Raw genomic sequence first — 25,474 nt, 5'->3', positions numbered from 1 at the left:
ACAAAGCTCAAATTCAAGGGTGGGGGAAAGAGATAAGACAAATTAAAGCCACATTAAAAAGATACAGAATACCTTCCAAGGCACACTTGAAAGCATTCAGGATAAATACATATCTAGGTCAAGCAAATGGAGGTAAATACATTAATAATAGAGCCTAAACTCAAATAATAAGAAAAATGAACTTTACAAAACCAGAACAGATAAAGGTTTACGGTCCATATCCTGGAGATGTATTTAAACAATTAACAAAGAGAATCATCTGGAAGACTTTGTGTAACACAAGTGATAGAATATACAAGAAAGAATAAACAAAGTTAATTGCTAAATTTGTTCACAGAAAGCATGTTGGACAAACATATACCCTATACCAGTCAATGTGACATAACAATATTGCTTTTATTTTCATTGTTCAAAGATGATGATGACGTGTGTTGGAATATGGAGTATCCTATATTGTTAAACGGAAATCTCTCTGATCAATACAGGAAAGAAAAAGAAGTAACACATGAGCAAAAACAAACATTCAAGCAGAAGTACAGGTTAGACTGTGTAATCCAATTAAAAGTTCTTTATATAAACATGCAGAGTATAAACAAACAAACTGAATGAACAACAGTTGCAAATTCAACTTCGAGAATATGACTTGGTGTTCATTACAGAAACATTGCTGTAAGATTATCAGCAGTCTTAGTGATTCATAGAGTCATAGAGTCCTACAACATGGAGACAGGCCCTTCAGCCCAAACAGGTCCATGCTGACTAAAATGTCTATCCATGCTAACCCTATTTCCCTGTATTGACCCATATCCTTCTAAACCTTTCCTATCCATGTATTCGTCCAAATGCCTCTTAAATGTTGTTAATGTATCCGTCTCAACCACTTCCCTGGCAGTTCATTCCATATGCATACCACCCTCTGTGTTAAAAAAAAGTTGTCCCTCAGGTTCCCATGTATTCTTTCCCCTCTTACCTTAAACTGATGCCCTCAATTCCCCAACCCTGGGAAAAAGACTGAGTGCATTCACTCTATCCATGCCACTCATGATCTTATACACTTCTATGAGAACCCCCATTCAGTCTCCTACGCTCGAAAGAAAGAAGTCCTAGCTTGTCCAACCTCTCCCTATAACTCAGCCCCTTGAGTCCTGGCAACATCCTTGTAAATTTTTTTCTGCACTCTTTCCAGTTTAATAATATCCTTCCTATAGCAAGGTGTCCAAAACTGAACTCAATTCTCCAAGTGCGACCTCACCAACATCCTGTACAACTGCAACATTACTTGCCAATTTCTGTACTCAGTGCCCTGGCTGATGAAGGCCATGTGCCAAACACCACCTTCACTGCCCTGTCTACATGTGAGTCCACTTTCAGAGAACCGTGTACCTGAACTCCAAGGTCCCTGTCTTCCACTACACTCCTTAAGGCCCTGCCATTCACCATGAAACCCCTACCATGATTTAACTTTCCAAAATGCAACACGTCACACTCATCTAATTAAACTCCATTTGTCATTTCTTGGTTCACTTCCCCAGCTGATCAAGATTTTGCTGCAATTTCTGATAACCTTCCTCACTGTCCATGATACCGCTATTTTAGTGTCATCCACAAACTTACTAATCATACCTTGTACATTCTCATCCAAATCATTGATACAGATAACAAACAACAATGGGTCCAGCATCAACCCCTGAGGCACATCACAAGTCACAGGCCTCCAGTCCAACAAGCATCCTTCCACTATTACTTCTCTGCTTCCTACCATCCAAGCCAATTGTGTATCCAATTTGAGATAGTAGGAACTGCAGATGCTGGAGAATCCGAGACAACAAGGTGCAGGGCTGGATGAACACAGCAGGCCAAGCAGCATCATAGGAGCAGAGAGGCTTGCAGGGCTGGATGAACACAGCAGGCCAAGCAGCATCATAGGAGCAGAGAGGCTTGCAGGGCTGGATGAACACAGCAGGCCAAGCAGCGTCATAGGAGCAGAGCTGCTTGGCCTGCTGTGTTCATCCAGCCCTGCACCTTGTTGTCTGTGTATCCAATTTGTCAGCTCTCCCTGGATTCCATGTGATCTAACCTTCCAGCCTACCACGTGGAACCTTATCAAAGGCCTTACTAAAATCCATGTAGGCTACATCTACCACCCTGCCCTCATCAACCTTCCTGGTTACCTCATCAAAGAACTCTAATAAATTTGTAAGGGATGATCTCACACGCTAAAACCATGCGGACTACTCCTAATCAAGCCCCATCTTTCTAAATGTACGTATATATTATCCCTCAGAATCTTCTCGATTAACTTACCTACCACAGATGTTAAGCTTACTGGTCTATAATTCCCAGGTTATTTCTTTACAACCCTTACTGAATAAGGTACAACATTTGCTACCCTCCAGTCTTTCAGGAACTCAGCCGTGGCTAACAATGATGCAAATATGTCAGTCGGGACCCCACAATTTTTTAAGCCTCTTGCAATGTTCTTGGATGTAACGGATCAGGACAAGGAGATTTATCCACCTTCATACATTCTAATACTTCCAACACCACCTCTACTGCGATATGGACTGTCCCCACGATATTCCCACTAACTTGCCCAATTTCCCAGGTCTTACCAGTAAACACAGGAGAAATATTCATTGAGGACCTCATCCATCTCCTGTAGTTCCACACATACATGTTCACTTTGGTCCTTAAGGGATCCTGTTCTTTCTCTAGTTATTCTTTTTCCTTAAATATAATTAAATAATCTCTTTGGATTGACGTTAATCTTCTGAGCCAAAGCTATCTCGTGCCCCCTTTGTGCCCTCCTGATTTCCTTCAGTAAACTTCTGTATCCCCTCCAGGGATTCCCTTGATCCCAGCTCCCTGTACTTGAGCCATGCCTCCTCCTTTATTCTGGTGAAAGCCTCAATATCAATTGTCATGCAGGGTTCCCTATTCCTGCCAACTTTGCCTTTCACCCTCACAGGAACATATAGACGTTGAACTCTAGCTATCACACCTTTTAAAGGCTTCCCACTTGCCAGAAGTTCCTTTGCCTACGAACAAACTACTAATTAACCTCTACAAGGTCCTGTATAATTCCATCAAAATTCCCCTTTCCCCAATTTAGAACTTGACCCTGTGGACCAGATTAAGTATCAAATTAGTTTATTAATTAAATTTCTTCACTTGATAGAGGGATTGTAGGTTGTTGTCTGACATAACCAAGTACAAAATTTTCTTGTCTATGCTTAAGTAGGTGTAAGGGTAAAATAAAAGCTAGGGTCCATATTTTATTTGGCTGCGGTACGTGTAGGGAGCTAAGGCCATGTTTTACACATTATGAGATATCCTAAATGGCATCCAGACTGCCAGGAGCAATGTGCATAGAAAGTGCCTCTGGCTGGAGCAAATCAAGCACCATATTTTTCATCTTGAGTGAAAGGGACTTAATGGGTATGATTAAGGCAAAAAAAGCTTATGGAAGATACTGAAGGCACAAGACAACATGGTCCCTAGAACAGTAAAGGAAGTGCGGTGGGGGGAACCTTAAAATGAAAATTAGGAAGGCTAAGAGAGTGTATTAGAAAGCACTGGTAGGTAGAATAAATGAAAAACTTAAGGCTTTTTAAAAAAAATACATGTAAATGCAAGATAATAATTAGAGAAAGATGAAGGCCCATTAGGGATCATTAAGGTAATGTGTACAGAATTCCTGAAGTCTTCAATAAATATTTTGTGTTGGTCTTCACAATGGAAAAGAATGATATATGGGTAGACAAAGTGGAGGACAGTGAAATATTTGAAGAAATTAACAAAGACTCAAATACAGGGAAAAGGATATCTAGCTGCACTTATACAGAGCATTGGTGAGGCCAAACCAGGAATATTGCATACAGTTTTGGCGTCTTTAGCAGAGAAAGGATATTCTTGCTGTAGAAGGAGTGCAGCAAAGGTTTGCCAAATTGATTCCTGGGATGGCAGGACTGACAATATGAGGGCAGGTTGAGTTAGGATTGTATTCACTGGAGTTTAGATGAATGAGTCAGGTTGGGGGTGGTGGGTCTCATAGAAATATATAAATTCTAAGAGGTCTAGACAGGTTAGATGCAGAGAGGATGTTTCTGATGAGGGTTATCCAGAACCAGAGTCTTAGTTTAAGGATAAGAGGTAACGTTGTAGGACTGAGAACAGCTGAAATTTCTTCACCTAGAGAGTGGTGACCCTGTGGAATTCACTCCCACGAAGTGGTTGAGGTCAAAACATGTGCTTGTAAGAAAAAGATAGATATAACTTCGTGGCTAAAGGGATCAAGGTGTATGCAGAGAGGATGGGATTGGAGTAATTAGCCAAGATTATAATGAATGGTGGAACAAGCTTGAAACATCAAATGGCCTACTCCTGTTCCTATCTTTTGTGTTCCTAAGTAATTGTACCTCTATCGCTTCTTGCAGGGAGCTGGCATGGTCAGAATTGTCTTGCTCCATGCTGAATGCATTCTATGATAACATGATTTTGAAACCTTGACATTCTTTCTTAATGTGCTTTATCTGATTTGCTCTCAATTTTGCAGCTAACCAGCAATCTGTAAAGGTTTAAGTTAAATTCCTTGCCTTTGCAATAGCTCAGAATCCTGTTTGTTTCTGACATTTTCTCAACTTGTCCTGCTATCTTCAACAGCACTTATGTATAAATTTATTTAAAATCATACTATTTAGATAAAGTCATAGATCATACAGCAAGGAAACCGACCCTACTGTCCAACCAGTCCATGCTGAACATAATCCTAAACTAAACTAGTCCTATCTGCCTGCTCCTGGCCCATATCCCTCCTATTCATGTATCCATCCAAATGTCTTTTAAATGTTGTAATTGTACCTGCGTCCACCACTTCCTCTGGAAGTTCATTCTAATTGTGAACCACACTGTGTAAAAAACAAAGCCTCATGTCTTTTTTAAATCTCTCTCCTCTCACCTTAGTCTGTCACCTAGTCTTTAAAACCCCATCTTAAGAAAAAGACAACTACCATCAATTCTATTTATACCTCTCTTTATTTTATTAACCGCTATCAGGTGGCCTCTCAACCTCCTACATTCCATTGGAAAAAGTCTGCCTACTAAAACATATCATTTCATATTTCTCTGCATTGAATTTCATCAGCCATGTGTCCACCTACTACACCCATCCATGTATGTCCTCTTGAGTCAACTTTCTTTCCTCCTCACTGTTGTACCAATGTATACCAAGTATCCTGATTGTAGGCTGGTGCATATGTCTAGGGCAGTGCTGGAGTGGAGTCTTGGGCTGAAGCTTTCCTTCTGGAATGCGTGCCATAGTTGCTCTGCTAACACTCTGGTTGAGGACAACTAGTATAGTAAGAACATGTCACTGTGCCACTGGAAAAAAGTGCTGTCAGAAGGTGTGTTAAATTTAAACTATCTGTTTCATACACCATATTCTGGATGGTGAAATGCAGACAGACCAACAGTTGAAGAACAGGAGCTTACAGAGTACACAGGGTGGGATCTTATTGAGCCCTGAGTGATGTGGGCTATGGTGAGATTTGTGGCAGAATTGGAGGAGAAGTCCACTGAAACCTATCTTAACATTTGGAGCATCTTCGCATCTAGTGAGGGGGCAAAGTGAGTTTCTTACTGAGCGGTGGCGAATTGCCAATTAAAAATGATAATAGCTTGTTAAACCTCTAATTAACACCACAACTCATATCATTAATATTCAGCTTCCTTTCTTACCAAAGGCGAAGCAAATGGGCAAAAGCTTGGCAGATAGAATAAAATGTAGGGAAGCATGAATTTATGCAGTTTGGCAGGAAGAATAGAGGAGGTGAAAATTATTTAAATGGAGACAAACTTCAGAAAGCTGCAGAACAGAGGGATTTTGGAGTCATTCTGCATGAATCACAAAAAGCTAGCATCCACGTTCAGTGGGTAATAGGGAAATCAAATGGAATGTCAGCCTTTGTTTCAAAAGGAATGGTGTTTAAAAATAGGGAGGCTTTGCTAAACCATACAAAGCCTATACAAAGTTTGACCATAGCTGGAATACTATGAACCATATCTAAGGAAAGATATAATGGTTTTGGAGGCAGTCCAAAGAAGATTCATGAGACTGATACTGGACTGTCTTATGGGTAGTGGTTGAGTAGGTGAGGTCTGTATTCATTGGAACTTAGAAGAATGAGAGGCAACCTTATTGAAACATATATCTTCTGAGAAAACTTTACATGTTAGATGCTAGGAGGTTGTTTCCAACTATGGGAGAGTCTAGGATCACAGTGCATAATTTCAGAATTGGGGATTGCACATTTAAGACAGAGATGAGGAGGAATTTCTTCTCCGAGGCAATGAATCTGTGGAATTCTTTATTGCAGAGGCCTGTTCAGTTTGGGTTGTTAAGTATATTCAAGGCCGAGTTGAACAAATTTTTAACCAGCAAGGGAATGAAAAGGTTATGGGGAAAAGGCAGGAAAGTTCAGTTGAGTAGATGCGATTGGCTGAAAAGTTTATTTCCATTCCCACATCTTATCGTCTCATGGTCAACATGCCAAACAAGCTAGACACTGAATTCTTGACGTGGAAGTCAGACTGGGCACCTGGCAACTTAGTTCACTGCTGACTGAGAGGAACTCCTTATGGGCACCTGCCACCAATATTTCAGGGAATTAGCCACAAATACCCCACGCCATTGGATATTGACATCTGATGTTCCAGCCTTTAAGAATCTTTATGACATATCACCAATCCATATAGAGTATTTTCCTGCAAATCAATGCTGCACCTCGGGCTGTAGCAGCAACTGACATTGTGATACTGCTGCAAGAAAACTGCACTAACAGATAATCAGCTCATGAACTAAACTTCTATTTTCAGGCCGTTTGCTTGCTGTCTTAGTACTCACTCACTCTGAGCCTACCAGGATGCTTACAGTATCTCTGCTTCATGCACTGTCTTGCCTTTTTCAGCTTTGCCCCCTAAGCCAGAATTAGCAGGTGTTTATTACTTCTGTCTTGCCTTGACATTTAGCATAGATACAAAGCTAGGAAGTTTGTCATGGTTGTCAGCAACTCTCATGCAAAGTCAAGGGGCATAGCCTGTGCTCAGGGGACACTGGCACAATGAGTTCAGGGCAGCCTCCAATACCAGATCAGGGTCTTGGGCACAGTCAGTCAGCCATTTAGGGCAGTCAGAGTCAGGAGTTTCTACTGATGAGCCAAATGTCAGGCAGTCTGCTATCTGTCTTGATATTTTCTGCCCTATTGTGCACTGTTTTCGTCCTTGAATGAAAGACACCGGTATTAATGGAGATGAAAATAGGTGACACAGCTGTTACTTTCAGTGAAGGTATAGAGGTGTCCTGAGTGAGTGAGTAGGCATGTAGAGTTGCTGCTATTGGAGGTTGAAGGAGTAATGAGAGCGAGTGATGGAAAATATTGCAGGCAACAGTCAGAGCAGTACAGCATGAACCTTAATGGGAGAGAGTTACAGTGGCAGAGATAGTGATTGTGATGGAGTTGGAGCAGATCACTGATCATCTTCCTTTAATGCTGGGCATTTCTCCAGACAGATGAGATGGCACTGAGCTGGGTGGCAACCTCTGTTCAGACTGACAGGGTCTGATATCACTGCCAATCCCGGATGTCTTTCTGTGCACCACCCAGTCCTGCAGGAGATCTAGGTCCCTACTTCCACAACAGGCCCTCAAAATCCCCCATTTGTCATGTCCAAGTCAAATGTCAGGAACTGTGCAGGGCAGCTCTGGAATGACAGTGCTTTTCCAACTGAACATCGGGTTTTTAGAAATGGCAGTGGTACAAAAGATGCTGGTCTTTCAGCAGAGCTATGAGTTTTTTGGGAATAGCATGTGGTAAGATGGGGCTAGAACTGGACATGCGGGAAGTCGTATGGACAGGATAGCTAATTAATGGTACTAGAGCAATAAGGCAAGAAGACTTGCTTGGCCTCACAGAGATAAAGCTTTAAAAAAATGCAATGCAGCTTGCACTTAACCAAAATAATATAAGATTCAACACTTACTCTTTGACCGGAAGATCTGGTACAGCTTGTCCATGATGGAGCTCTTCATAATCTCTGTGATGAACATGTCTTGTTCTGCAAGCTGTTCCACTGTGAACTCCTCTGCGATGCCAGTCATTCGGTTGTAGTTGTTTAAGAGTGCGATGAACTTAGCAAAAGTTGGCCTTGAGAACAGAACCTCTTCATTCACATAAGCAAAAAGCCTAAATGTGAAATTAGGAATGGGGTTTGTGAGAACTTGCTGTGTGCTGTATTAGATGGTTTTGTTGTTTTCTCTGTTTAGGATGCTCATTTTTGCAGCGGTAACTTCATCTTACTTGTCCTTTGCTGATTATAGAGTCCTTACAACATGATGGAGGCCACTTGCTCCACTGTGTCTCTGATGGCTTTGTGAAGGATAAATTTACCTAGTGACATTCCCCCAATTTCTCCCTTTAGCCCCGTTCATTCTCTTTTGAAAAATTCTATTGACCTTACTCTATCCCGCACTCTCAGCTTCTAAACACTCACTGCATGAAAATTTATTTTCTCACGTCTCTGTTGCTTCTTTAAAGGGGGTTTTCTCTTGGACGCAGTGGCATAGTGGTAATGCCACTGAATGATCTCCACTCCAATTTCCTTTAGAAACTGGGATGCATATATCTGTACCAGGTGACTTACTTACACCATCCACAGCCAGTCTTTCCAGTACATACTGCTGATCAACTTTAACTCCATTTATTCTCTCTACTTTTCCACTATGATATTTCATCAGAGTTCTCTTTCTAGTAAACTAGTGAACTGCCAGAGGAAGTGGTAGATGCAGGTAGAGTTACAACATTTAAAAGATATTTGGATAGGTACAAATAGGAAAGGTTTAAAGGCATGTGAATCAAATGCAGGTAAATAGGACTAGTTTAATTTGGGAAACCTGGTTGGCATGGATGAGTCAGACCAAAATGTCTGTTTCCATGCGGTATAACTCTAACTAATAGTCATTGATTATTGCAGCTTTATCCTGCACCTCTGAATATATATAAATATATGCATATATAACACTGTTTGTCTGTAATAGAGCTCACTGCATGTCTTATTACCTACTTACTAAAGATAATGTTGTTATAGTTCTAGCAGACCATTGGGCTGCTCTCTCAATAAAATAGATACAACTGATTTAACCTGAGGGTCATCACGCCTTGGAAGAGGGGAGCGGGTGAGAAGGAGAGTCCGTCATTGTAACTCTGGTAGTGTGGGAACTGATCCAGTGCAGTGGCACCACTCTGCATAGCAAACTAGCCATCCAGACAACCGATCCCCTTTAACATACCTGCCTATTTATTTGCTGCTAAAAAGATTTTTGAACTTCAGTTTAATTGACTCGTGCTCATACTTTCTTTTTGCCAGTTTTATTTTCATCTTTACTTTCCCTCTCATATTGTATTTTAAGTGTGTCATGCCCATTAAAGGCATGTCATATTTAAAACTTTGAAAATAATTCACAATGGCTAAAGCTAGTGTATCCCAGGCTGTTAACAGAAAAACAATACGAAATAGCATATGTACTGGAAATCATTTTCCAATTATCACTCGATATAGGCAAGGTCTCTGAATTGGAAGATTGTGAGGGCTCTACCATTATTTGAAAAGGTTGCTAGGGATAGGCCAAATAGTAATGTGCCATTTAGTCTGACTTGGTAGTGGGCAAATTATTAGAATCAATTGAGAGACAGGATAAACTGTCAGTTTGAAAAATAAGCATGGGTGGCATGGTGGCTCGGTGGTTTGGAGAGCATCAGGGATCCAGGGTCAATTCCACCCTTGGGTGAATGTCTGTGCAGAGTTTGCATGTTCTCCCTGTGTCTGTGTGGATTTGCTCCAGTTTCCTCCCACAGTACAAAGATGTGCAGGCTAGCTGGATTAGCCATGGGAAATGCAGGGATAGGACAGGGGGTTGGGTCTGGTTGGGATGCTGTTCAGAGGGTCGGTGTGGACTTTTTGGCCTGCTTCCACTCTGTAGGGATTCTATGATAAGCAATTGTATGGTTTTGCTTAGGGACGATTAAGTCTTATTATTTGAATTTTTTGAGGAATTCACAACAAGGGTTATTGAGGGTAAGTGTAGTTGATTTTCACTAAATTGATTTTAGTAAAGGCATTTGAAGAAGGCTCCACACAGCAGACTGGTCAGAAAATATAAATGTCGTGTCTTAGAGGGAATGTCATGAGTTAGCTCCTAAATTGGCTTAGCGACAGGAAACAAAAGGTTGATGGATGTTTTTGAGAATAGAAAGTGGATTCCAAGGTTGTTCAACAGGGCTTAGTGTTAGGTCCCTTGCTGTTTGTTGTACATATTGATGACTTAGACTTAAATAGGGAGGTGATGGCCTACTGGTATTATCGTTGGACTGTTAATCCAGCGACCCGGATAACATTTCTGGGGACCCAGGTTTGAATACCGCCACGGCAGATGGTGGAATTTAAATTCAACAAATACCCGGAATTAAGAATCTAATGATGACTGTGAATCCATTGTTGATTGTTGGAAAAACCCATCTGGTTCACTTTTATGGAAGAAAACTGCCATCCTTACCTGGTCTGGCCTACATGTGAGTCCAGGCCCACAGCAATGTGGTTGGCTATTAACTGCCCTCCAGCCAGTTAGGGGTGGGCAATAAATGCTGGCCTAGCTAGCAAGGCCTTCATCCCGTGAATGCTAGAACTGTATTTTTTAATCATTCAGAGGATGATGGCGTCATTAGCTATGCCAGCATTTATTGCTCATCCCTAATTGCCAAGAGGGCAGCTAATAGCCAACCATACTGCTGAGGGTCTGGAGTCAAATGTTGGCCATTCAGCCCATCAAGTCCACACTGCCCTTCTGAGGAGCATCCACCCAGACTCACCCTCCTACCCTATCTCTAGAACCCTACATTTCCCATGTTCGATCCACCTAAATTACAAGGTATGAGGAAAAACAATGTCGTCCAAAGGAAACCAGGTATCTGGAATTTGCTGTCCAATTTGGTAGTGGAGGCAAAAATCCTCAATGCTTTTAAAAGGAAATTGACTCTATACATGTATGGCTATGGACCGGGTCTGGAATGTAGGATGAAAAACAAGGGTCCAATTTCATTTTTCTCTTCTTTTGGCTGGTACAAACACAATGGGCAGAATTGCCTCTCTCTGTGTCATAACTTTTCTCTGGTTCTATCCTAGGGACTTGAAATATGGCTGCAACAACAGTGGATGCATTGGTTTGAAAATTCCTTTGATTCTAGATGGTTACAGCAAATTGGGAAATAACAAATGTAACATCTTTATGCAAGAAAGAAAGGAGACAGAAAGCTGGAAACTGTAGTCCAATTAGTCTAATATCTATCACGAGGAAATTGCTAGAATCCATTATTAAGGAAGTTTTAGCAGGTTACTTAGGAAATCCTCATGTGATCAGTTAAAACAGTTTTGCGAAAAGGAAATTGTATTTTACTAAGTTATTAAGAGTATTTTTAAAAGAAAGTAACAAGTAAGCTTATCATACTTCAATTTCCAAGAAGTATTTGATTGAATGTAGAAAATGCAGTGATGATACTCATGGTGCTGGAATAATATGTTAACATGGTTAGAGGATTGGTTAGCTAACTGAAAGCATAGAGCAATAATAAATGGGTATTTTTTGGCATTGGTAAGATGTAACTAGTGGAGTGCCAGAGAGATCAATGCTGGGTCCTCAACTGTTTACAATCTACATCAATGACTTGGTGCACAGTAGCTAAGTTTGCTGATGACACCAATATAGGCAGAAAAGCAAGTTCTTTAAGAGTTAGGTCACAGGAGATGGAGAATCAACAAAAAGATGAAACAATCTTATTGAAACATACACATTTCTTACAGAATTTGACAAGGTAGATGTGGAAAGGTTCTTTTCACCTTGTGACAAAGTCTATAACCAGAAGGCATAATTTCAGAATAATGAGGGTTGCACATTTAAGAAAGACGTGAGGAATTTATTATCTCAGAGGGTAATGAATCTATGGGTTTCTTCACCTCAGAGAGCCATTGAGGCTGGATGATTAAGCATAAGGCTGAGAGAGGCAGATTTTAAATCACTAAAGAAATCAAGGAATATGGGGGTAAAAAGGCAGGGAAGTGGAGTGGAGGATTATCAGATCAGTTGTGATCTCATTGAATGATGGAATAGACTAGATGGGCTGAATGGCCTACTTTTTCTCTGACATCTTAAGGTCTTATGTAAGTAGGTTAGGAGAGTGGGTAAAACATTTGGCAGATGTAAGGATGAGGTGTTGTGTCCACTTTGGCAAGAAGGACAGGAAAGCAGAGAGTTTTCAAAACTCTGAGGGGGATTTGGGTGCCCTGGCACATGAATCACAAGAGGCTAGTGTATGCAGTGTGCAGGTGAGAAAGAGATTAGGAAGACAAATAGAGCGCTATCATTTATTGCAAGGGAATGGAATATAAAAGTCAGGAAGATTTACTGCAAGTGCAAAGGAATTTGATGAGATGACATCTGGAATAGTGTGTAGTTTTGGTCTCCTTCCTTGAAATATTATTTCCTAAGAAGCAGTTTAAGAAGGTTCACTCAATTCATTCCTGGGTTGAAGGGCTTATTTTAAGAAAGGTAGGACACATTAGGAATACACCAACTGCGGTTCAGAAGAATGAGTCTTATTGACCGAATAAAAGATATTGGGAGGACTTAACAAGATCAATATTGAGAGGATGTTTCACCTCATTGGAGACGAATAGAAAGGGGAGCAGAGAGCTGCACAAAGGTTTGGATTGATAACCGAGCCACATGCAAACTGATATAAGGAGATCAGTGAGATGCGTAGTCAGATAAGGGTTTGATTCATGGGACACTGGCACTGACTACTGAGTGAAAATGGATTATGATCAACATCAAAGAAACTCCCACCTTGGTAATACTTTCTTTCAATCTCTTCCATCAGGCAGAAGATACAGAAACTTGAAAACCTGCACCAACAGGTTTAAGAACAGCTTCTTCCCTGCTGTTATTAGACCGCTGAATGGACCTCTCTAATTTCAAATCTAATGTTGATCTTGCTTTGTGCACCTCCTGTGCAGCTGTAACCTTGTATGCCTCACTCTGTCTAAGAACCCTATGATCTGTATATCCTTATATTTTATGATCTGCCTGTACTGCTCACAAAACAAAATTTTTCACTGTACTTAGCTACATGTGACAACAATAAATAAATCATACAGCGAGGGATCTGCCAGGAGAGACCTCAATTAATTTGGGCAAGAATCAATTTCCTGGTACTGAATGTAAAATGAAGTTGCAGGTAGGCTTTTTAAACAAAGAATGGAAGGTCATGGTTAAATTAGGGGAACTTTGTATATCTGAAGAGAAAAATTCAGGACACCGAACAGTGTAGGAAGTTGAGTGAAGATAAAGGCATAACAGGAAGATAGCGAAAGCTTGACAGTAATAATACATCAGAAAATAAATATATATTTATTAAAAATTAAAAGTAAAACTGCTTTATCTGAAAATATGAAGCACTTGTTCCAAGCTAAGCCCTGGAGAAGTGCCATACTGGACTGAAAATATTTCTCTCTCCACAGATGTTGCCAGATCTAGTACTTTCTGTTTCTATGCCAGATTTCCTGCATCTGCAGGTTTTTGCTTTTGAATATTCCACAGAATGCACTCAAACTTCACTTCAATATGTACTTCATTGGTTAATGTTCTTGCAAAGATTTGTAGCTCCGGTTGTGGGTGAGGTTGTTGACTTGCTTGCCGAGCTGGCTGGTTATACCTTAAACATTTCATCATCATGTTAGGTAACATCATCAGTACGGCCTCCGATGAAGTGATGTTGTTCTATTCTGCATAGTATTTAAATGATCTGGTCTGCTGAGGTTTTTTGTGTCATTTCGGTCTTTTTTTGCAAGAGTTTGTATGTGGAGTCTAATTCCACACATTTATTGATTGCATTATGTGTGGAGAACCAGATGTCTAGGAATTCCAGTGCATATCTATGGTTGGCTTCAGCTAGGATAGACACATTGTCCCATTTAAATTGATGGCCTTCGTTGTCCGAGTGTACTGAAATGAGGGAAAGTTCATTGTTTTGTTGCTACCTGACATTTGTGTATCCTGATGGCTAGTTTCCTTCCTGTGTGGCCGATGTAGTGTTTTTGGCAGTACTTGCACAGTATTTTGTACACTACGTTGGTCCTGCATGTCATGGGTATGGGGTCTTTGGCGCTTGTAAGTGTCTGCATTCTTTAGTCTCTTCAATGTTTCGGTGATCCTATTTCCTAGTTGCGATGTTGGGTCTATCTCCACCTGTTGGTAAGTGTCTATATCTGCAAGCAGTGCCTATGCTTTTTCAATGTAGTCTGGTTTGTTCGTAATGACGGTCATGCGTCTGCTGGTAAGATTATGATGTTCCTGTCTTTCTTGAGTCCTTCGAGTGCTTTTCTGTGATGCATTTAGGGTTTCCCAATCATTCCTTTGGTTCAATGCAGGGATTACAGTCTGTCGGATGGCCTGTTGAGTTTCATCCGTGAGTCCATTGTTTTTTAGTTTAGCTTCCAGAGTGGCCATGAAGTCTGTTCTGTTCACATCTCTGTGGTTATAGTTTAGTTCGCATATTAGGACAGCTTTCTTGGTTTCTATAAGTGGTCTAATGCAGGACAAATAACCAAGACAGACTACATAAAAATGAAACCAAAAGGCTCGAACACCCCTGGCTTCTATGGACTCAGCAAAGTACACAAACCAGACCAATGTCTCGCTATTGGGCACACCTGCATACAAGCTGGCTAAGGACCTAAACAAAGACTAAAACACCTGGTCGACAGATTACCCCGCTCCATCCATTCAACTGGGAAATTGCTTAATAACCTTAAGAACATCAAAATCAATGACGACAAGATTATGATATCCTTTGACATTACAGTGTTATTCACGTCCACTGACATCCCATTAGCCAAAGAAACTTTGGCCACATTATTAGAGGAAGCAGGAACACTGACTGACAGCTTCATCAGCAAGGACAACCTACTCAGGCTACTGGTCCTATGCCTCACCACACACTTCACGTTTTAATGGTCAAGTATACAAACAGATTAATGGCACACCTATGGGGTCACCATTCTCAGGAATTATTGCAGAGGCAGCCATGCAAAGATTGGATCGCACGACCCTCCCCCGCATACAGCCAAAATTCTGGATACGATATGTGAATGACACATTTGTCATCATTAAACACACTAAGTTAGAAGAAACACACCACCTCATCAACAACATATTCACGGGGATCAAATTCACAAGAGAAGATGAAAACAACAATCAGCTTTATTTTCTAGATGTCAAGGTAGAACGAATGACGAAAGGTGAGTTCCAAACCACAGTATACAGGAAGGCAACACACACTGACCAAATCCTCAATTTCCACAGCAATCACACCAATGTCCACAAACAAAGCTGTGTAAGGACACTATTCAAACGGGCTTCAAACCACTGCAACATGCCAGAACAACACAAGATGGAGAAGGAGCACCTATTCAAGGCTATCAATAGATACCCCAGCAACTTCATCTGCAGATGCATCCTAGTTAGACAACACCAAGAGGACATAATACGACCTAATACACTGGCCACATTACCATATGTCAAGAACATATCAGAACTGACAACTAGACTCCTACGACCACTAGAACCAGGAGACCACACAAACTGACAGCCACACTACGACACACACTTACAAGGACCCCATACCCAGGACATGCAGGACCAATGTAGTGTACAAAATACTGTGCAAGGACTGCCAAAAACACTACATTGGCCACACAGGAAGGAAACTAGCTAATAGGATATACAAACACCAGCTAGCAGCAAAACAACACAACAAACTTTCCCTCATTTCAGTACACTCGAACAATGAAGGCCATCAACTTAACTGGGACAACATGACCATCCTAGCCCAAGCCAACTACAGACATGCAAGGGGATTCCTAGAGGCCTGATTCTCCACCCATAATGCAATCAATAAACATGTGGAATTAGACTCGATATTCAAAGCCCTCCAATTAAGAACTGGAAATGACACAAAACACTTCCAGCAGGATCATATAAATACTAAGTGCAGTAGAACAATGCTGCTTCATCGAAGGCAGCACTGATGACTAAACATCTGAACTATAACCAGCTGGCTCGGTGAGCAAATCAACAACCCCAGTACTTCATTGGTTGTAAATGCTTTGAGATGTCTGGTTCTTAAGAAAAGAGCTGCATAAATGTGAGTAATTTCATGTCTTTATTTGATTTGAGAAGAGAAAATAGGTGGGACAAGAGGAATAGCCCTAATAGCAAAACTTGACATAAGGACAATAGTGAGAAAGGATATTAAAGGCCAAGAACAGCATATGGGATCAGCATGGATGGAGATAAAGAATAACAAGGGTCAGAAATACTAGTTACAGATATTTCTGGCCCCCTCTAACTGTAGCTCTATGGTAGGACAGAAATTTTCTGAAGAAATGAAAAAGAAGCAATGTTTTGAAAAAAGGTAACAAAGCAGTGCCCATACTTGCACATTTCACAACTCAGTGTTCTACGTTTGATGTGACTCTGCTATTGGATGGCACTTGCTAAATAGTATGGGAGGGATTACTCTGACAACCAATTTAGATTGTCAGTCAGCCTTGTAATGTGGAGTAGCTGCGTTTACTAAAGGCAATGTAATAAACATAGGACATTTTAACTTTCATACAATCTGGATAAGTGCAAATGGCAAATTCATTTGAGATAGAACTAACCATGGAAGATTTACTATCTAATAATACTTGATGTTAATTAATAATCTAACAGTAAGTGATCTTCATGGTATAATAGAAATTCGTGTGGAGTCTGAGAGCGATGAGTCCAGAATGAAGTATTGAACTTAGATAAAGCAAATTGTATAGATATGAGTGGTGGGCTGGCTAAGGGGAAGTTAGATGAGAAAGGTATGGTGATGGATAAGAAATGGTGAACATTAAAAAAAATTAAATTAATCTACAAACTGAAATTTAAGGAGATGGTATTAAAAACTTCAAAATGCAGGTGGAATATGGGAACAAGTAATAGGTAAAATTTAGTACAGAGGTGTGTGAAGAGATTAATTTCCATATGAAGAACAAGGAAGGACAATATCACAGAACCTATACAGGACAGATGGAAACCTTTCAGCCCATGTGTCTACAATGGCTCTACAAATGAGCATCTTATTTATTGTCATTCGCTCTGTAACTCTGCACATTCCTGCAAAGTCTTTAGGAGTCATAAATTATAGAATTATACAATGATTACAGCATAGAGGGAGTCATTCAGCCCATCATATCTGTGCCATCTCTCTGCAAGAGCAACTTAGCCAGACCCATTCCCCTACATTTTTCCCATAACCCTGAAAATGTTTTCACTTCAGACAATAATCAATTTTCTTTTAGAAAGAACAAGGTTGCACTTTTCTCCACCATGCTCTCAAGCAGTGCATTCAAGACCCTAATCACTTGCTGTGTAAAAGGCTTTTACATCCTATCATCAAATCTTTCACCAAATTTCTTGAATCAGTTTCCATGTTCTTGAGAGTGAGAAATCTAATTAATACAATATTGTGGTGAAATTTACACAACTGAGAGCTGAAAAATTCTAATTAACTGATGACCTACACTCTGAAAGAGATTCCCAAAAGAAGTACAGTATCTTCACACAGTGGATCAACTGGCTATGATTTTCAAAACTCCCAAGATTTTGGAGTGGTCCTAATGAATGGATGTAGATTGCAACATCATGGGCTGCCAGAGAAATTGGTTGAGGCAGGTACAACAGCAACATTGTAAAAAAACATTTGAATAGGTACACGGATGCAAGGGTTTAGAGAGATATTGACCAAATGCGGCAATTGGAACTAGCTGAGTGGGCACCATGTTCAGCATGGACCAGTTTCGGCTGAAGGGGCTGTTTCCATGCTGTATGACTCTATGACTCTCTGACTCTATCACTATCCAAAAAAGGAGAGGGAAAAAAAAATGGACCTAAAGGCCAGTTGGACAGACATCAGTCATTAGAAAAATTTGTTAAGGAAGTGTTAGCAGGGCACTTTGAAAATCATAGGCATTGTGAATGGGCAAAGTCAAAAAGAAAAGGAAATCATTTTTGACAAATCCATTATTTTTGAGTACATAACCAGCAAGCTGGATAAACAAAAATCAATGGATGTAACATATTTAGATCTTCCAAAAACCTATAATAAGGTATCACATTAAACATTTAATGTAATCTAAGGGCTGAAAGTTGAGGTTAATATTAGTAAGAATAGAGAAGAGTCAAAGGGCAGTGAGGCAGTGTGAGATTAAACTGGCCATTTTCGGGTCGAAACATCACAAAGATTAGTGCTGGGGCCTCAGCTGTTCACACTCTAAATTAACGCATTAGGTATGGACCAGGAGTTATGTGAAGAGAACATGAAGAATCTTCAGAGGGATATAGACAGGTCAGTTGATTCGGCAAGAAGATGACAGGTGTAATGTAATGTGGAAAAATATATTAAGATTCACTTTAGACGGAAGAAGAGATAAACAGAATATTTTCTAAATGGTACATAGATGGTGGAGTGATTAAAAGCTGGAATGCATAAGAGTTCAGAATGTAGGATCTTCTAGATTGAAGAGAAAGAGGATATTGGAGATATAGCAAAATGGTGTGACGATACTCTGGCTTTAAGGACTGCATTTGTCCTTTTTTGAAGAGATGTTTTAAGTCAGGTATCATGCTGTCTACTGAAAGTAAACAGCTTGGGAGGCCATAGGCTTTTTTGTAAAGTTGGAACAACAGAAGCAGCCTGAATGGGAGGGGCAAGCTCCCATACAACCAGGAGTTTTAGTTTCAGTAGCAGTTGTTGCTGGCGTCTCAGCAGGGTTTGGAAGCTGCAGTACATCTCTTGCTGCACTCTTTCTGAGTTTTCTCTCGATGTTTTTTTTCTCATTGTCTCACAGGCAATTCTCCAGACCACCTTTTTTTTTAAATTCCTTTTTACCAAGAGTGTGTTTAAGGTGTGTTACTATATTGGAACAGTTGCTGTTTAGTAATAAAATAACTCTATTGGAAAATTTAAGTTATTGTAAGTTCTTCTTTCTTTTATATGAAAATTGAAAGAACTGTGAACGCTATAAATCAGAAACACAAACAGAAGTTGCTGGAAAAGCTCAGCAGTTCTGGCACCATCTGAGAAGAGAAATCAGAGTTAATGCTAACTTCCTCAGAACTGAGTTTTGACGAAGGGTCATCGGAGTGGAAAAGTTAATTCTAATTTCTCTTCCCAGATGATGCTGCCAGACCTGCTGAGCTTTTCCAGCAACTTCTGTTTGTTTAACCAGTCTGCCAGTTAACCCATCAAATTGCACCTGGAAGGCACGCCTTGCACTTACCTTTAAAATAAGAAAAGGTGAGGGTCTAGGCTATTTTCTTAATATATTTTGAGGGAGTTTGGTCTGGTCCATAACAAAAGTAAGATGTGAAGAAATGGAATGAGAAATTTAAATTTGGGACATTGTTTGCCAAGAAACAAACATACACAAAGGTCACATGAACAAGCAGGGACTAGAGGGATATGGGAAAGCAGGCAAAAAGAATTAGTTTATATTGGCATCATGTTCAGCACAGAAATGATGAGTCAAAAAGCCTGTTCCTGTGCTGTAACACTCTATGTTCTATGATGGGTAATGAGACTAGATACAAGTTAGAACGTGGAGGGCAGATCATTGGATGATTTTAAGTTCATCAACTGCACCTACCGCTGTTGGGCATAATCAATCTTAGCCCCAGTTTGCGAGTTAGAAACAAAGCCTTGAAGATTAAGATGTATTTCATTCTCCGTTGCTTTGTTGGTGTCTAGAGAATAAAGCTGCTCAGAAACGATGAGTATTTCCTCATCTGTAAAACCGGCTTCACTTCCTGCAAGTTAATAAAATTCACATTAGCAACATCAGGAACTGTTCATCATTTACATTGCAAACCCAATCAGTACAAAAAAGAGAGGGTAGTGAACTAGAGAATGCAACAGTGTATGGCAATAAGAGAGTGAGTGAGACTGAAACAGCAAGAGGGCAAGGAGATGCAACCTCTGTGGTATGTAGGTCAAATGCAAAGTCAGAAATGTGGTTCAAGTGGGAATTCAAAACAGATGGAGAAGAGATGTTCTTTTTAACTACCTTTACTTGCCTCCAATTTTGATGAGTCCCTTTTCTTTGTCTCCAAGCTAGGACAGTGGGACATATCTACTAATTTATCTGTAAGTTAATAACTATTTATTTAATGAGCCTAGGCTGGCATGGCTGATGCTGTGCTGTGACTGCAGTATGTCAAAATCTGTGGATTGCATCGCAGCCCAAACAGCCATAATTGCAGTAAGTGACTGAAGATTGCAGCCTAGCCACGCTGAACCAAAGTTGCACAGTCTGGGTTGCAGACATTGCAGAACACTGGGGAATGATGGGAATTATCTGATGAAAAAGGAAAAATATAAGTCATGAGAATAAACTAGCAATAAATATAAAAAACAAACTGTAAGAACTTTTACAAAGATATAGGTAGTAGCAAAAAAAAATTGATCCCTTGGAGACAGAGATATGAGAAAATATGATGGGGAATAAGGAAATCACAGAGACATCAAACAAATATTTTGTGCCTATAATCACAGTGGGAAACAAAAGTTGTACACCAGAAATAGAGGGAACCAAAAAGGTGGTAAGAGTTTCAAAATTATGATAATTCATATCAAAGAGAAAGTACTGAAGAAACCTAAGGGTCTAAATTCCAATAAATCCCTGGTATCCACATCCCAGTATTCTAAAAGAGATAGCAAGCACACCTTCTATATTTGTAGCTATCAGTTCACAATGTTCCTTAAGTTCAGGAATAGTCCCACTATATAGGAATTTAAACATTTCAGGAAAGGAAGGAGAGGGAAAACAGAAATACATGCAAGTTGGCCAAACTTCTCTCATTGGGAAAATTATCAAATCCATGATTAAGGAAGTCTTAACAATATACTGAGAAATTTATAGTATGATTAGAAAAAACATTTCTACTAAGCCATTCTTGGTGATGACAGGAAGGGTCACTGGACCCTAAACATTAACTCTAATTTCTCTTCACAGATGCTGCCAGACTTCCTGAGCTTTTCCAGCAACTTGTGTCCTTGTTTCTTCTCTCTTTTGCTGTATTTTAACAATAGAGTATGAATAAAGTGTGTTTTGCTTAATGTTGCGCAGTTCCCACTCACAATACATTCTGTGCCCTGCCACTCTTATGCTTCTTTGTGGTTTTCATGATCAACATGAATAATATATTGGCAAGGATAGAGGATTGGATAACTAACAGAAGACAGAGAGTTGGGGTGTGAGCTGGGAAGGGGGTGGTGAAATTTTTGCCATTCAGCTAATGGAGCCACAGGGATCACTGCTGGGGCCACAATTATTTATGGAAAATGAATGTATTATAGCCAAGATTGTGAATGGTATAAAAATAGGTGGGAAGGCAAGTGGTGAGAATGACAGAGTCTGGGAGGGGAAGGGTGGGGTGGATCTGGCAGATGGAATAGAATGCACGAAAATGTGAGGCTATGCACTTTGGTAAGAAGAATAGAGTGGGAGGTGAAGGCCCAATGATATTGTTGCAGGACTAGTAAGTCAGAAACCCAGGTCTCAGGGGACCCAGGGGACCCAGGGGACTTGAGTTTGAATCTTACCATGGTGATTAGCAAAGGTTTGGAGTTAGACATCTAATCAGTTCTAGTCAAAAATGAGCAAGCAAACTTCCTGTTGACTGCCACATACTATCACTGCACATACACGCGCGCACACCTTTTACTGTGCTAAATGCGATGGACATTGAACAGATCTAGCATCCACGATGTATGGTGGACCATCACAGCAGCTGAACTGTACTCCAATACAATCTACAACCCCATGGCCCAGTACAACTTCCACTCAACTGTCAGAGGAGGAAAAACAACACAAGCAGCAACTGATAGACAGAGCTAAGAATTTCCACAACCAGATCTAAGCTCTGATTAGCTCGTTGTTAATGAAGGTGTGCAATTAAACAACTTGCTGGAGGAGGAGACTCCACAAACATCCCCACGTTCAACAATGGGGAGCCCAGCATATCAGTGCAAAAGGCATTCACAAAGGTCTTCAGCCAGATGTGCCGAGTGAATGATCACTGATGTCAATCTTCAGCCAATTTGAGTCACTCAACATGATTGAGTTGGAGGCCCCAGATACGATAAAGGGTATGGCCCTGACAATATTCTGGCAATAGGACTGAAGACTTGTGGTCCAGAATATGCTATGCCCCTAGCAAACTTGTTTCAGTACCACATATGTCCTGTATACAGAAAGCACAAAACACACAGTTAATTACTGTCCCATCAATCAGTAAAGTGATGGAAGGAGGCAAGAACAGGGTGACTAATCAGCAATTAATTAGCAATAACCTGCTCACTGATACTCAACTTGGGCTCTACCAGGGCCACACAGCTCCTGAACTCATTACAGCCTTGGTCCAGACATGGGGAACAGGAGCTGAATTCTGGAGGTGAGGTGGGATGCAAGTGACTTCCCTTGACATCAAGTCCACCTTTGATAGAATATAGCATCAAGGGGCCCTAGCAAAACTGTAGTCAATGAAAATTGGGGGAAAACTCTCTGTTGGCTGGAGCCACACCTGGCACAAAGATAATTTAGGTTGTTAGAAGTTAGTCATCTCAGCCCCAGGACATCTCTGCTGGAGTACCTCAGGGTGGTGTCCTAGGCCCATCCAGCAGCTACTTCATCGATGACTTTCTGTCCATCATAATGTCAGAAGTGAGATGTTCACTGATGACTGCAAAATACTCGGCATCATTGTGTTCAAACCACAGCAAGACTCGGACAATATCCAGGCTTGAGCTTGAAAGTGGTAAGTAACTTTTACACCACACAAATGACAAGGAATTACCTTCTCAAGCAAGAGAGAATCTAACTCTCTCTCCTTTGCATTACCACCAGAACCCCACTATTAACAAACTGGGACCAGAAACTGAGCTGGGCTAGCCACATAAATTCTCTGACTACAAGAGCAATTCAGAGGCTAGGAATCTTGCAGCCCCATCATCCAACATCTACAAGGCACAAGTCAGGAATGTGATGGATGAGTGTCTATTTGAGAACAGTTGTGATAACACTGAGAAGCTTGACACCAACCAGGACAAAATAACCCACTTGATAATACCACACCAATAAACATGCACCCACTTCCAATGGTAGCATGATGTATCTCCAACAACAGCAAATTCCAAGCCATGACTACTACCGCCTATCGGGACAAAGACAATAGATACATCGGAGCACCATCACCTTCAGTTCCACTCCAAGCCACTTACCATCCTGACTTGGAAACATATCACTGTTCCTTCACTTACATTAAGTCAAAACCCTCAAACTCCCTCCCTTATGGTCAAAACTCCTCGTTACCGCCCCCACAAACTAGTTCAAATCCCTCTGCCAGTAAGTTAGTCCCCTTTCCAATTCAGTTGCAAACTGTCCTTCTTATATTGGTCACTTCTACCCATTGAAAAGGTTAAGTCATAAGTGGTGCCTGATGTAGTATACGTGTATTGGCATGAACAGAGAATTGTTAATGGGCGGGAAACAGTGAGTGGGGATAAGGGATTCTTTTTCATGTTGGCAACCTTTAAACCGAGGGGTTCTACGGGGATCATTGCTGCAACCACAACTGTTTATAATATGTAATAATGACTTGGATGAAGGAAACGAATGTGCTGTAGTTAAATTTGCAGATGATACAAAACTAAATGGAAAGGCAGGCTACAAGTGGGATGCAAACAGTTTACAGAGAGGTAAGTGGGCAAAAAGTTGGCAAATAGAGTACATATATTGTGGGCAAATGTGAAGTTGTTCATTTTTGAAGGGAATTCAAAAGATCCTTGAAGTTGTCAGCACATGCCGACAGGGAGGTAAAGAAGACATACAGAATGCTTGTCTTCATTAGCCAGAGTGTAGAATGTAGGAGCAAGGAAGTCTTCTTAGAACTTTATAAAACATTGGTTAGGGCACAGATGGAATACTGTTTATAATTCTGGTTGCCACACTATTGGAAGGACTTGATTGCACTGGAGAGGCTGTAGAGAGATTCACTACGATATTGCCTGGGATGAACTCTGTTGTGAGGAGAGACTGGATAGGCTGGGTTTATTTTCCTTAGAGCAGAGGAGACTGAGGGGGGATATGTTTGAGGTATACAAAATTATGACAGGTGAGAATATTTTGCAGACATGTCTAAGACCATAGGGCATAAGTTTAAGGTGAGGAAAAAGTGGTTTAAAAGGAGATCTGAGGAAACTTTCATTTCCACCCAGAGTGTGGTAGAAATATGGAATTCCTGCCTGACAGGGTAAAGGAAGCATTTATATGAGCAACTATAATGCCACAACATAGTCGGCTATGGACCAAGTTCAAGTAAATGGGACAGGCGTAGTTTGTTGTCAGTTGGTTGACATAGACATAGCAGTCTGAAAGGCCTGTTTCTATGGTGTATAACTCTGTAAAAGAGCATTGCTTAAATGGAAAAACAACAGCAGAAAACTGCAACACAAAGGGACTTTGGAGGTATTTGTGAACAAAATACAGAAAGCTAGCACACAGGTGCAGTGCATAATCAGGAAGGTTATAGGAATGTTCGCTCTAATTTCAAGGGGGTTTGAGTAAAGGGTAGGGAAGAATTACAACAATTGTACAAGGTGCTGGTGAGACCACAGCAATGAGCAGTTTTGGTCCACTTATTGAAGGAAAGATATTTCATTTTCAGCTCACCATGGTGATCCCTGGTATGGAGAGATTATCCTGTGAGCAAAGGCTAAACAAATTGGGAATGTAGTCATTGCAATTTAGAAGAATAAAAGGTGATGTCATTGAAACATATAGGATTCTTAAGGGGTTTGACAGGGTAAATGATGAGCAGATATTTTTCCTTCATGGGCAAGTCTAGGACTAGGGAGCATAGTCTCAGAATAAAAGGTGTACCAATTTAAGATTGAGATGAGGTGTTTTTTTTCCCTCTAAGGTTCAAGAGTCTTTGGAACTCCTTGCTTCAGAGAGTTGTGGGAATAGAGTCCTTGTGTATATTTAAGGCTGAGAAAGTTAGACTGTTAACATTTGATTCCCTAATTGATTATGTGGAAAGGGCATGAAAGTGGACATGAGGAATGCCGCTTCAGGCATGATCCCATTGAATTGTAGAGCAGGATTTGAGTGACTGAATGGCCTCCTGCTGTTTATTTTGTTATGGTCATAACCTTTTTGTTCTTGTATTCTAAGATTTTCTCAATGAAGTGTATGCTTTATTAACTGCCCTCAGGTTATC

At 40.6% G+C, this 25,474-nt stretch overlaps 1 protein-coding gene across 1 annotated transcript in view; it reads right to left on the bottom strand.

Annotated features, from left to right (window-relative positions):
* The window catches only part of endou (endonuclease, polyU-specific), a 75,240-nt gene that overhangs the window by 27,230 nt on the left and 22,536 nt on the right, over positions 1 to 25,474 (bottom strand). The window contains exons 3-4 of the mRNA XM_048615384.1: positions 19,843 to 20,002; positions 8,038 to 8,240 (exon numbers count right to left, since the gene is read on the bottom strand). Coding sequence (XP_048471341.1) covers positions 8,038 to 8,240; positions 19,843 to 20,002 — 363 coding nt within the window. The remainder of the gene's footprint in view (positions 1 to 8,037; positions 8,241 to 19,842; positions 20,003 to 25,474) is intronic.

Source organism: Rhincodon typus, chromosome 32, assembly GCF_021869965.1.
Source record: "Rhincodon typus isolate 14 chromosome 32, sRhiTyp1.1, whole genome shotgun sequence".
NCBI lineage: Eukaryota > Metazoa > Chordata > Chondrichthyes > Orectolobiformes > Rhincodontidae > Rhincodon > Rhincodon typus.
Note: the sequence above shows the minus strand (reverse complement) of the source record. Positions and strands in the feature narration are given on the sequence as shown.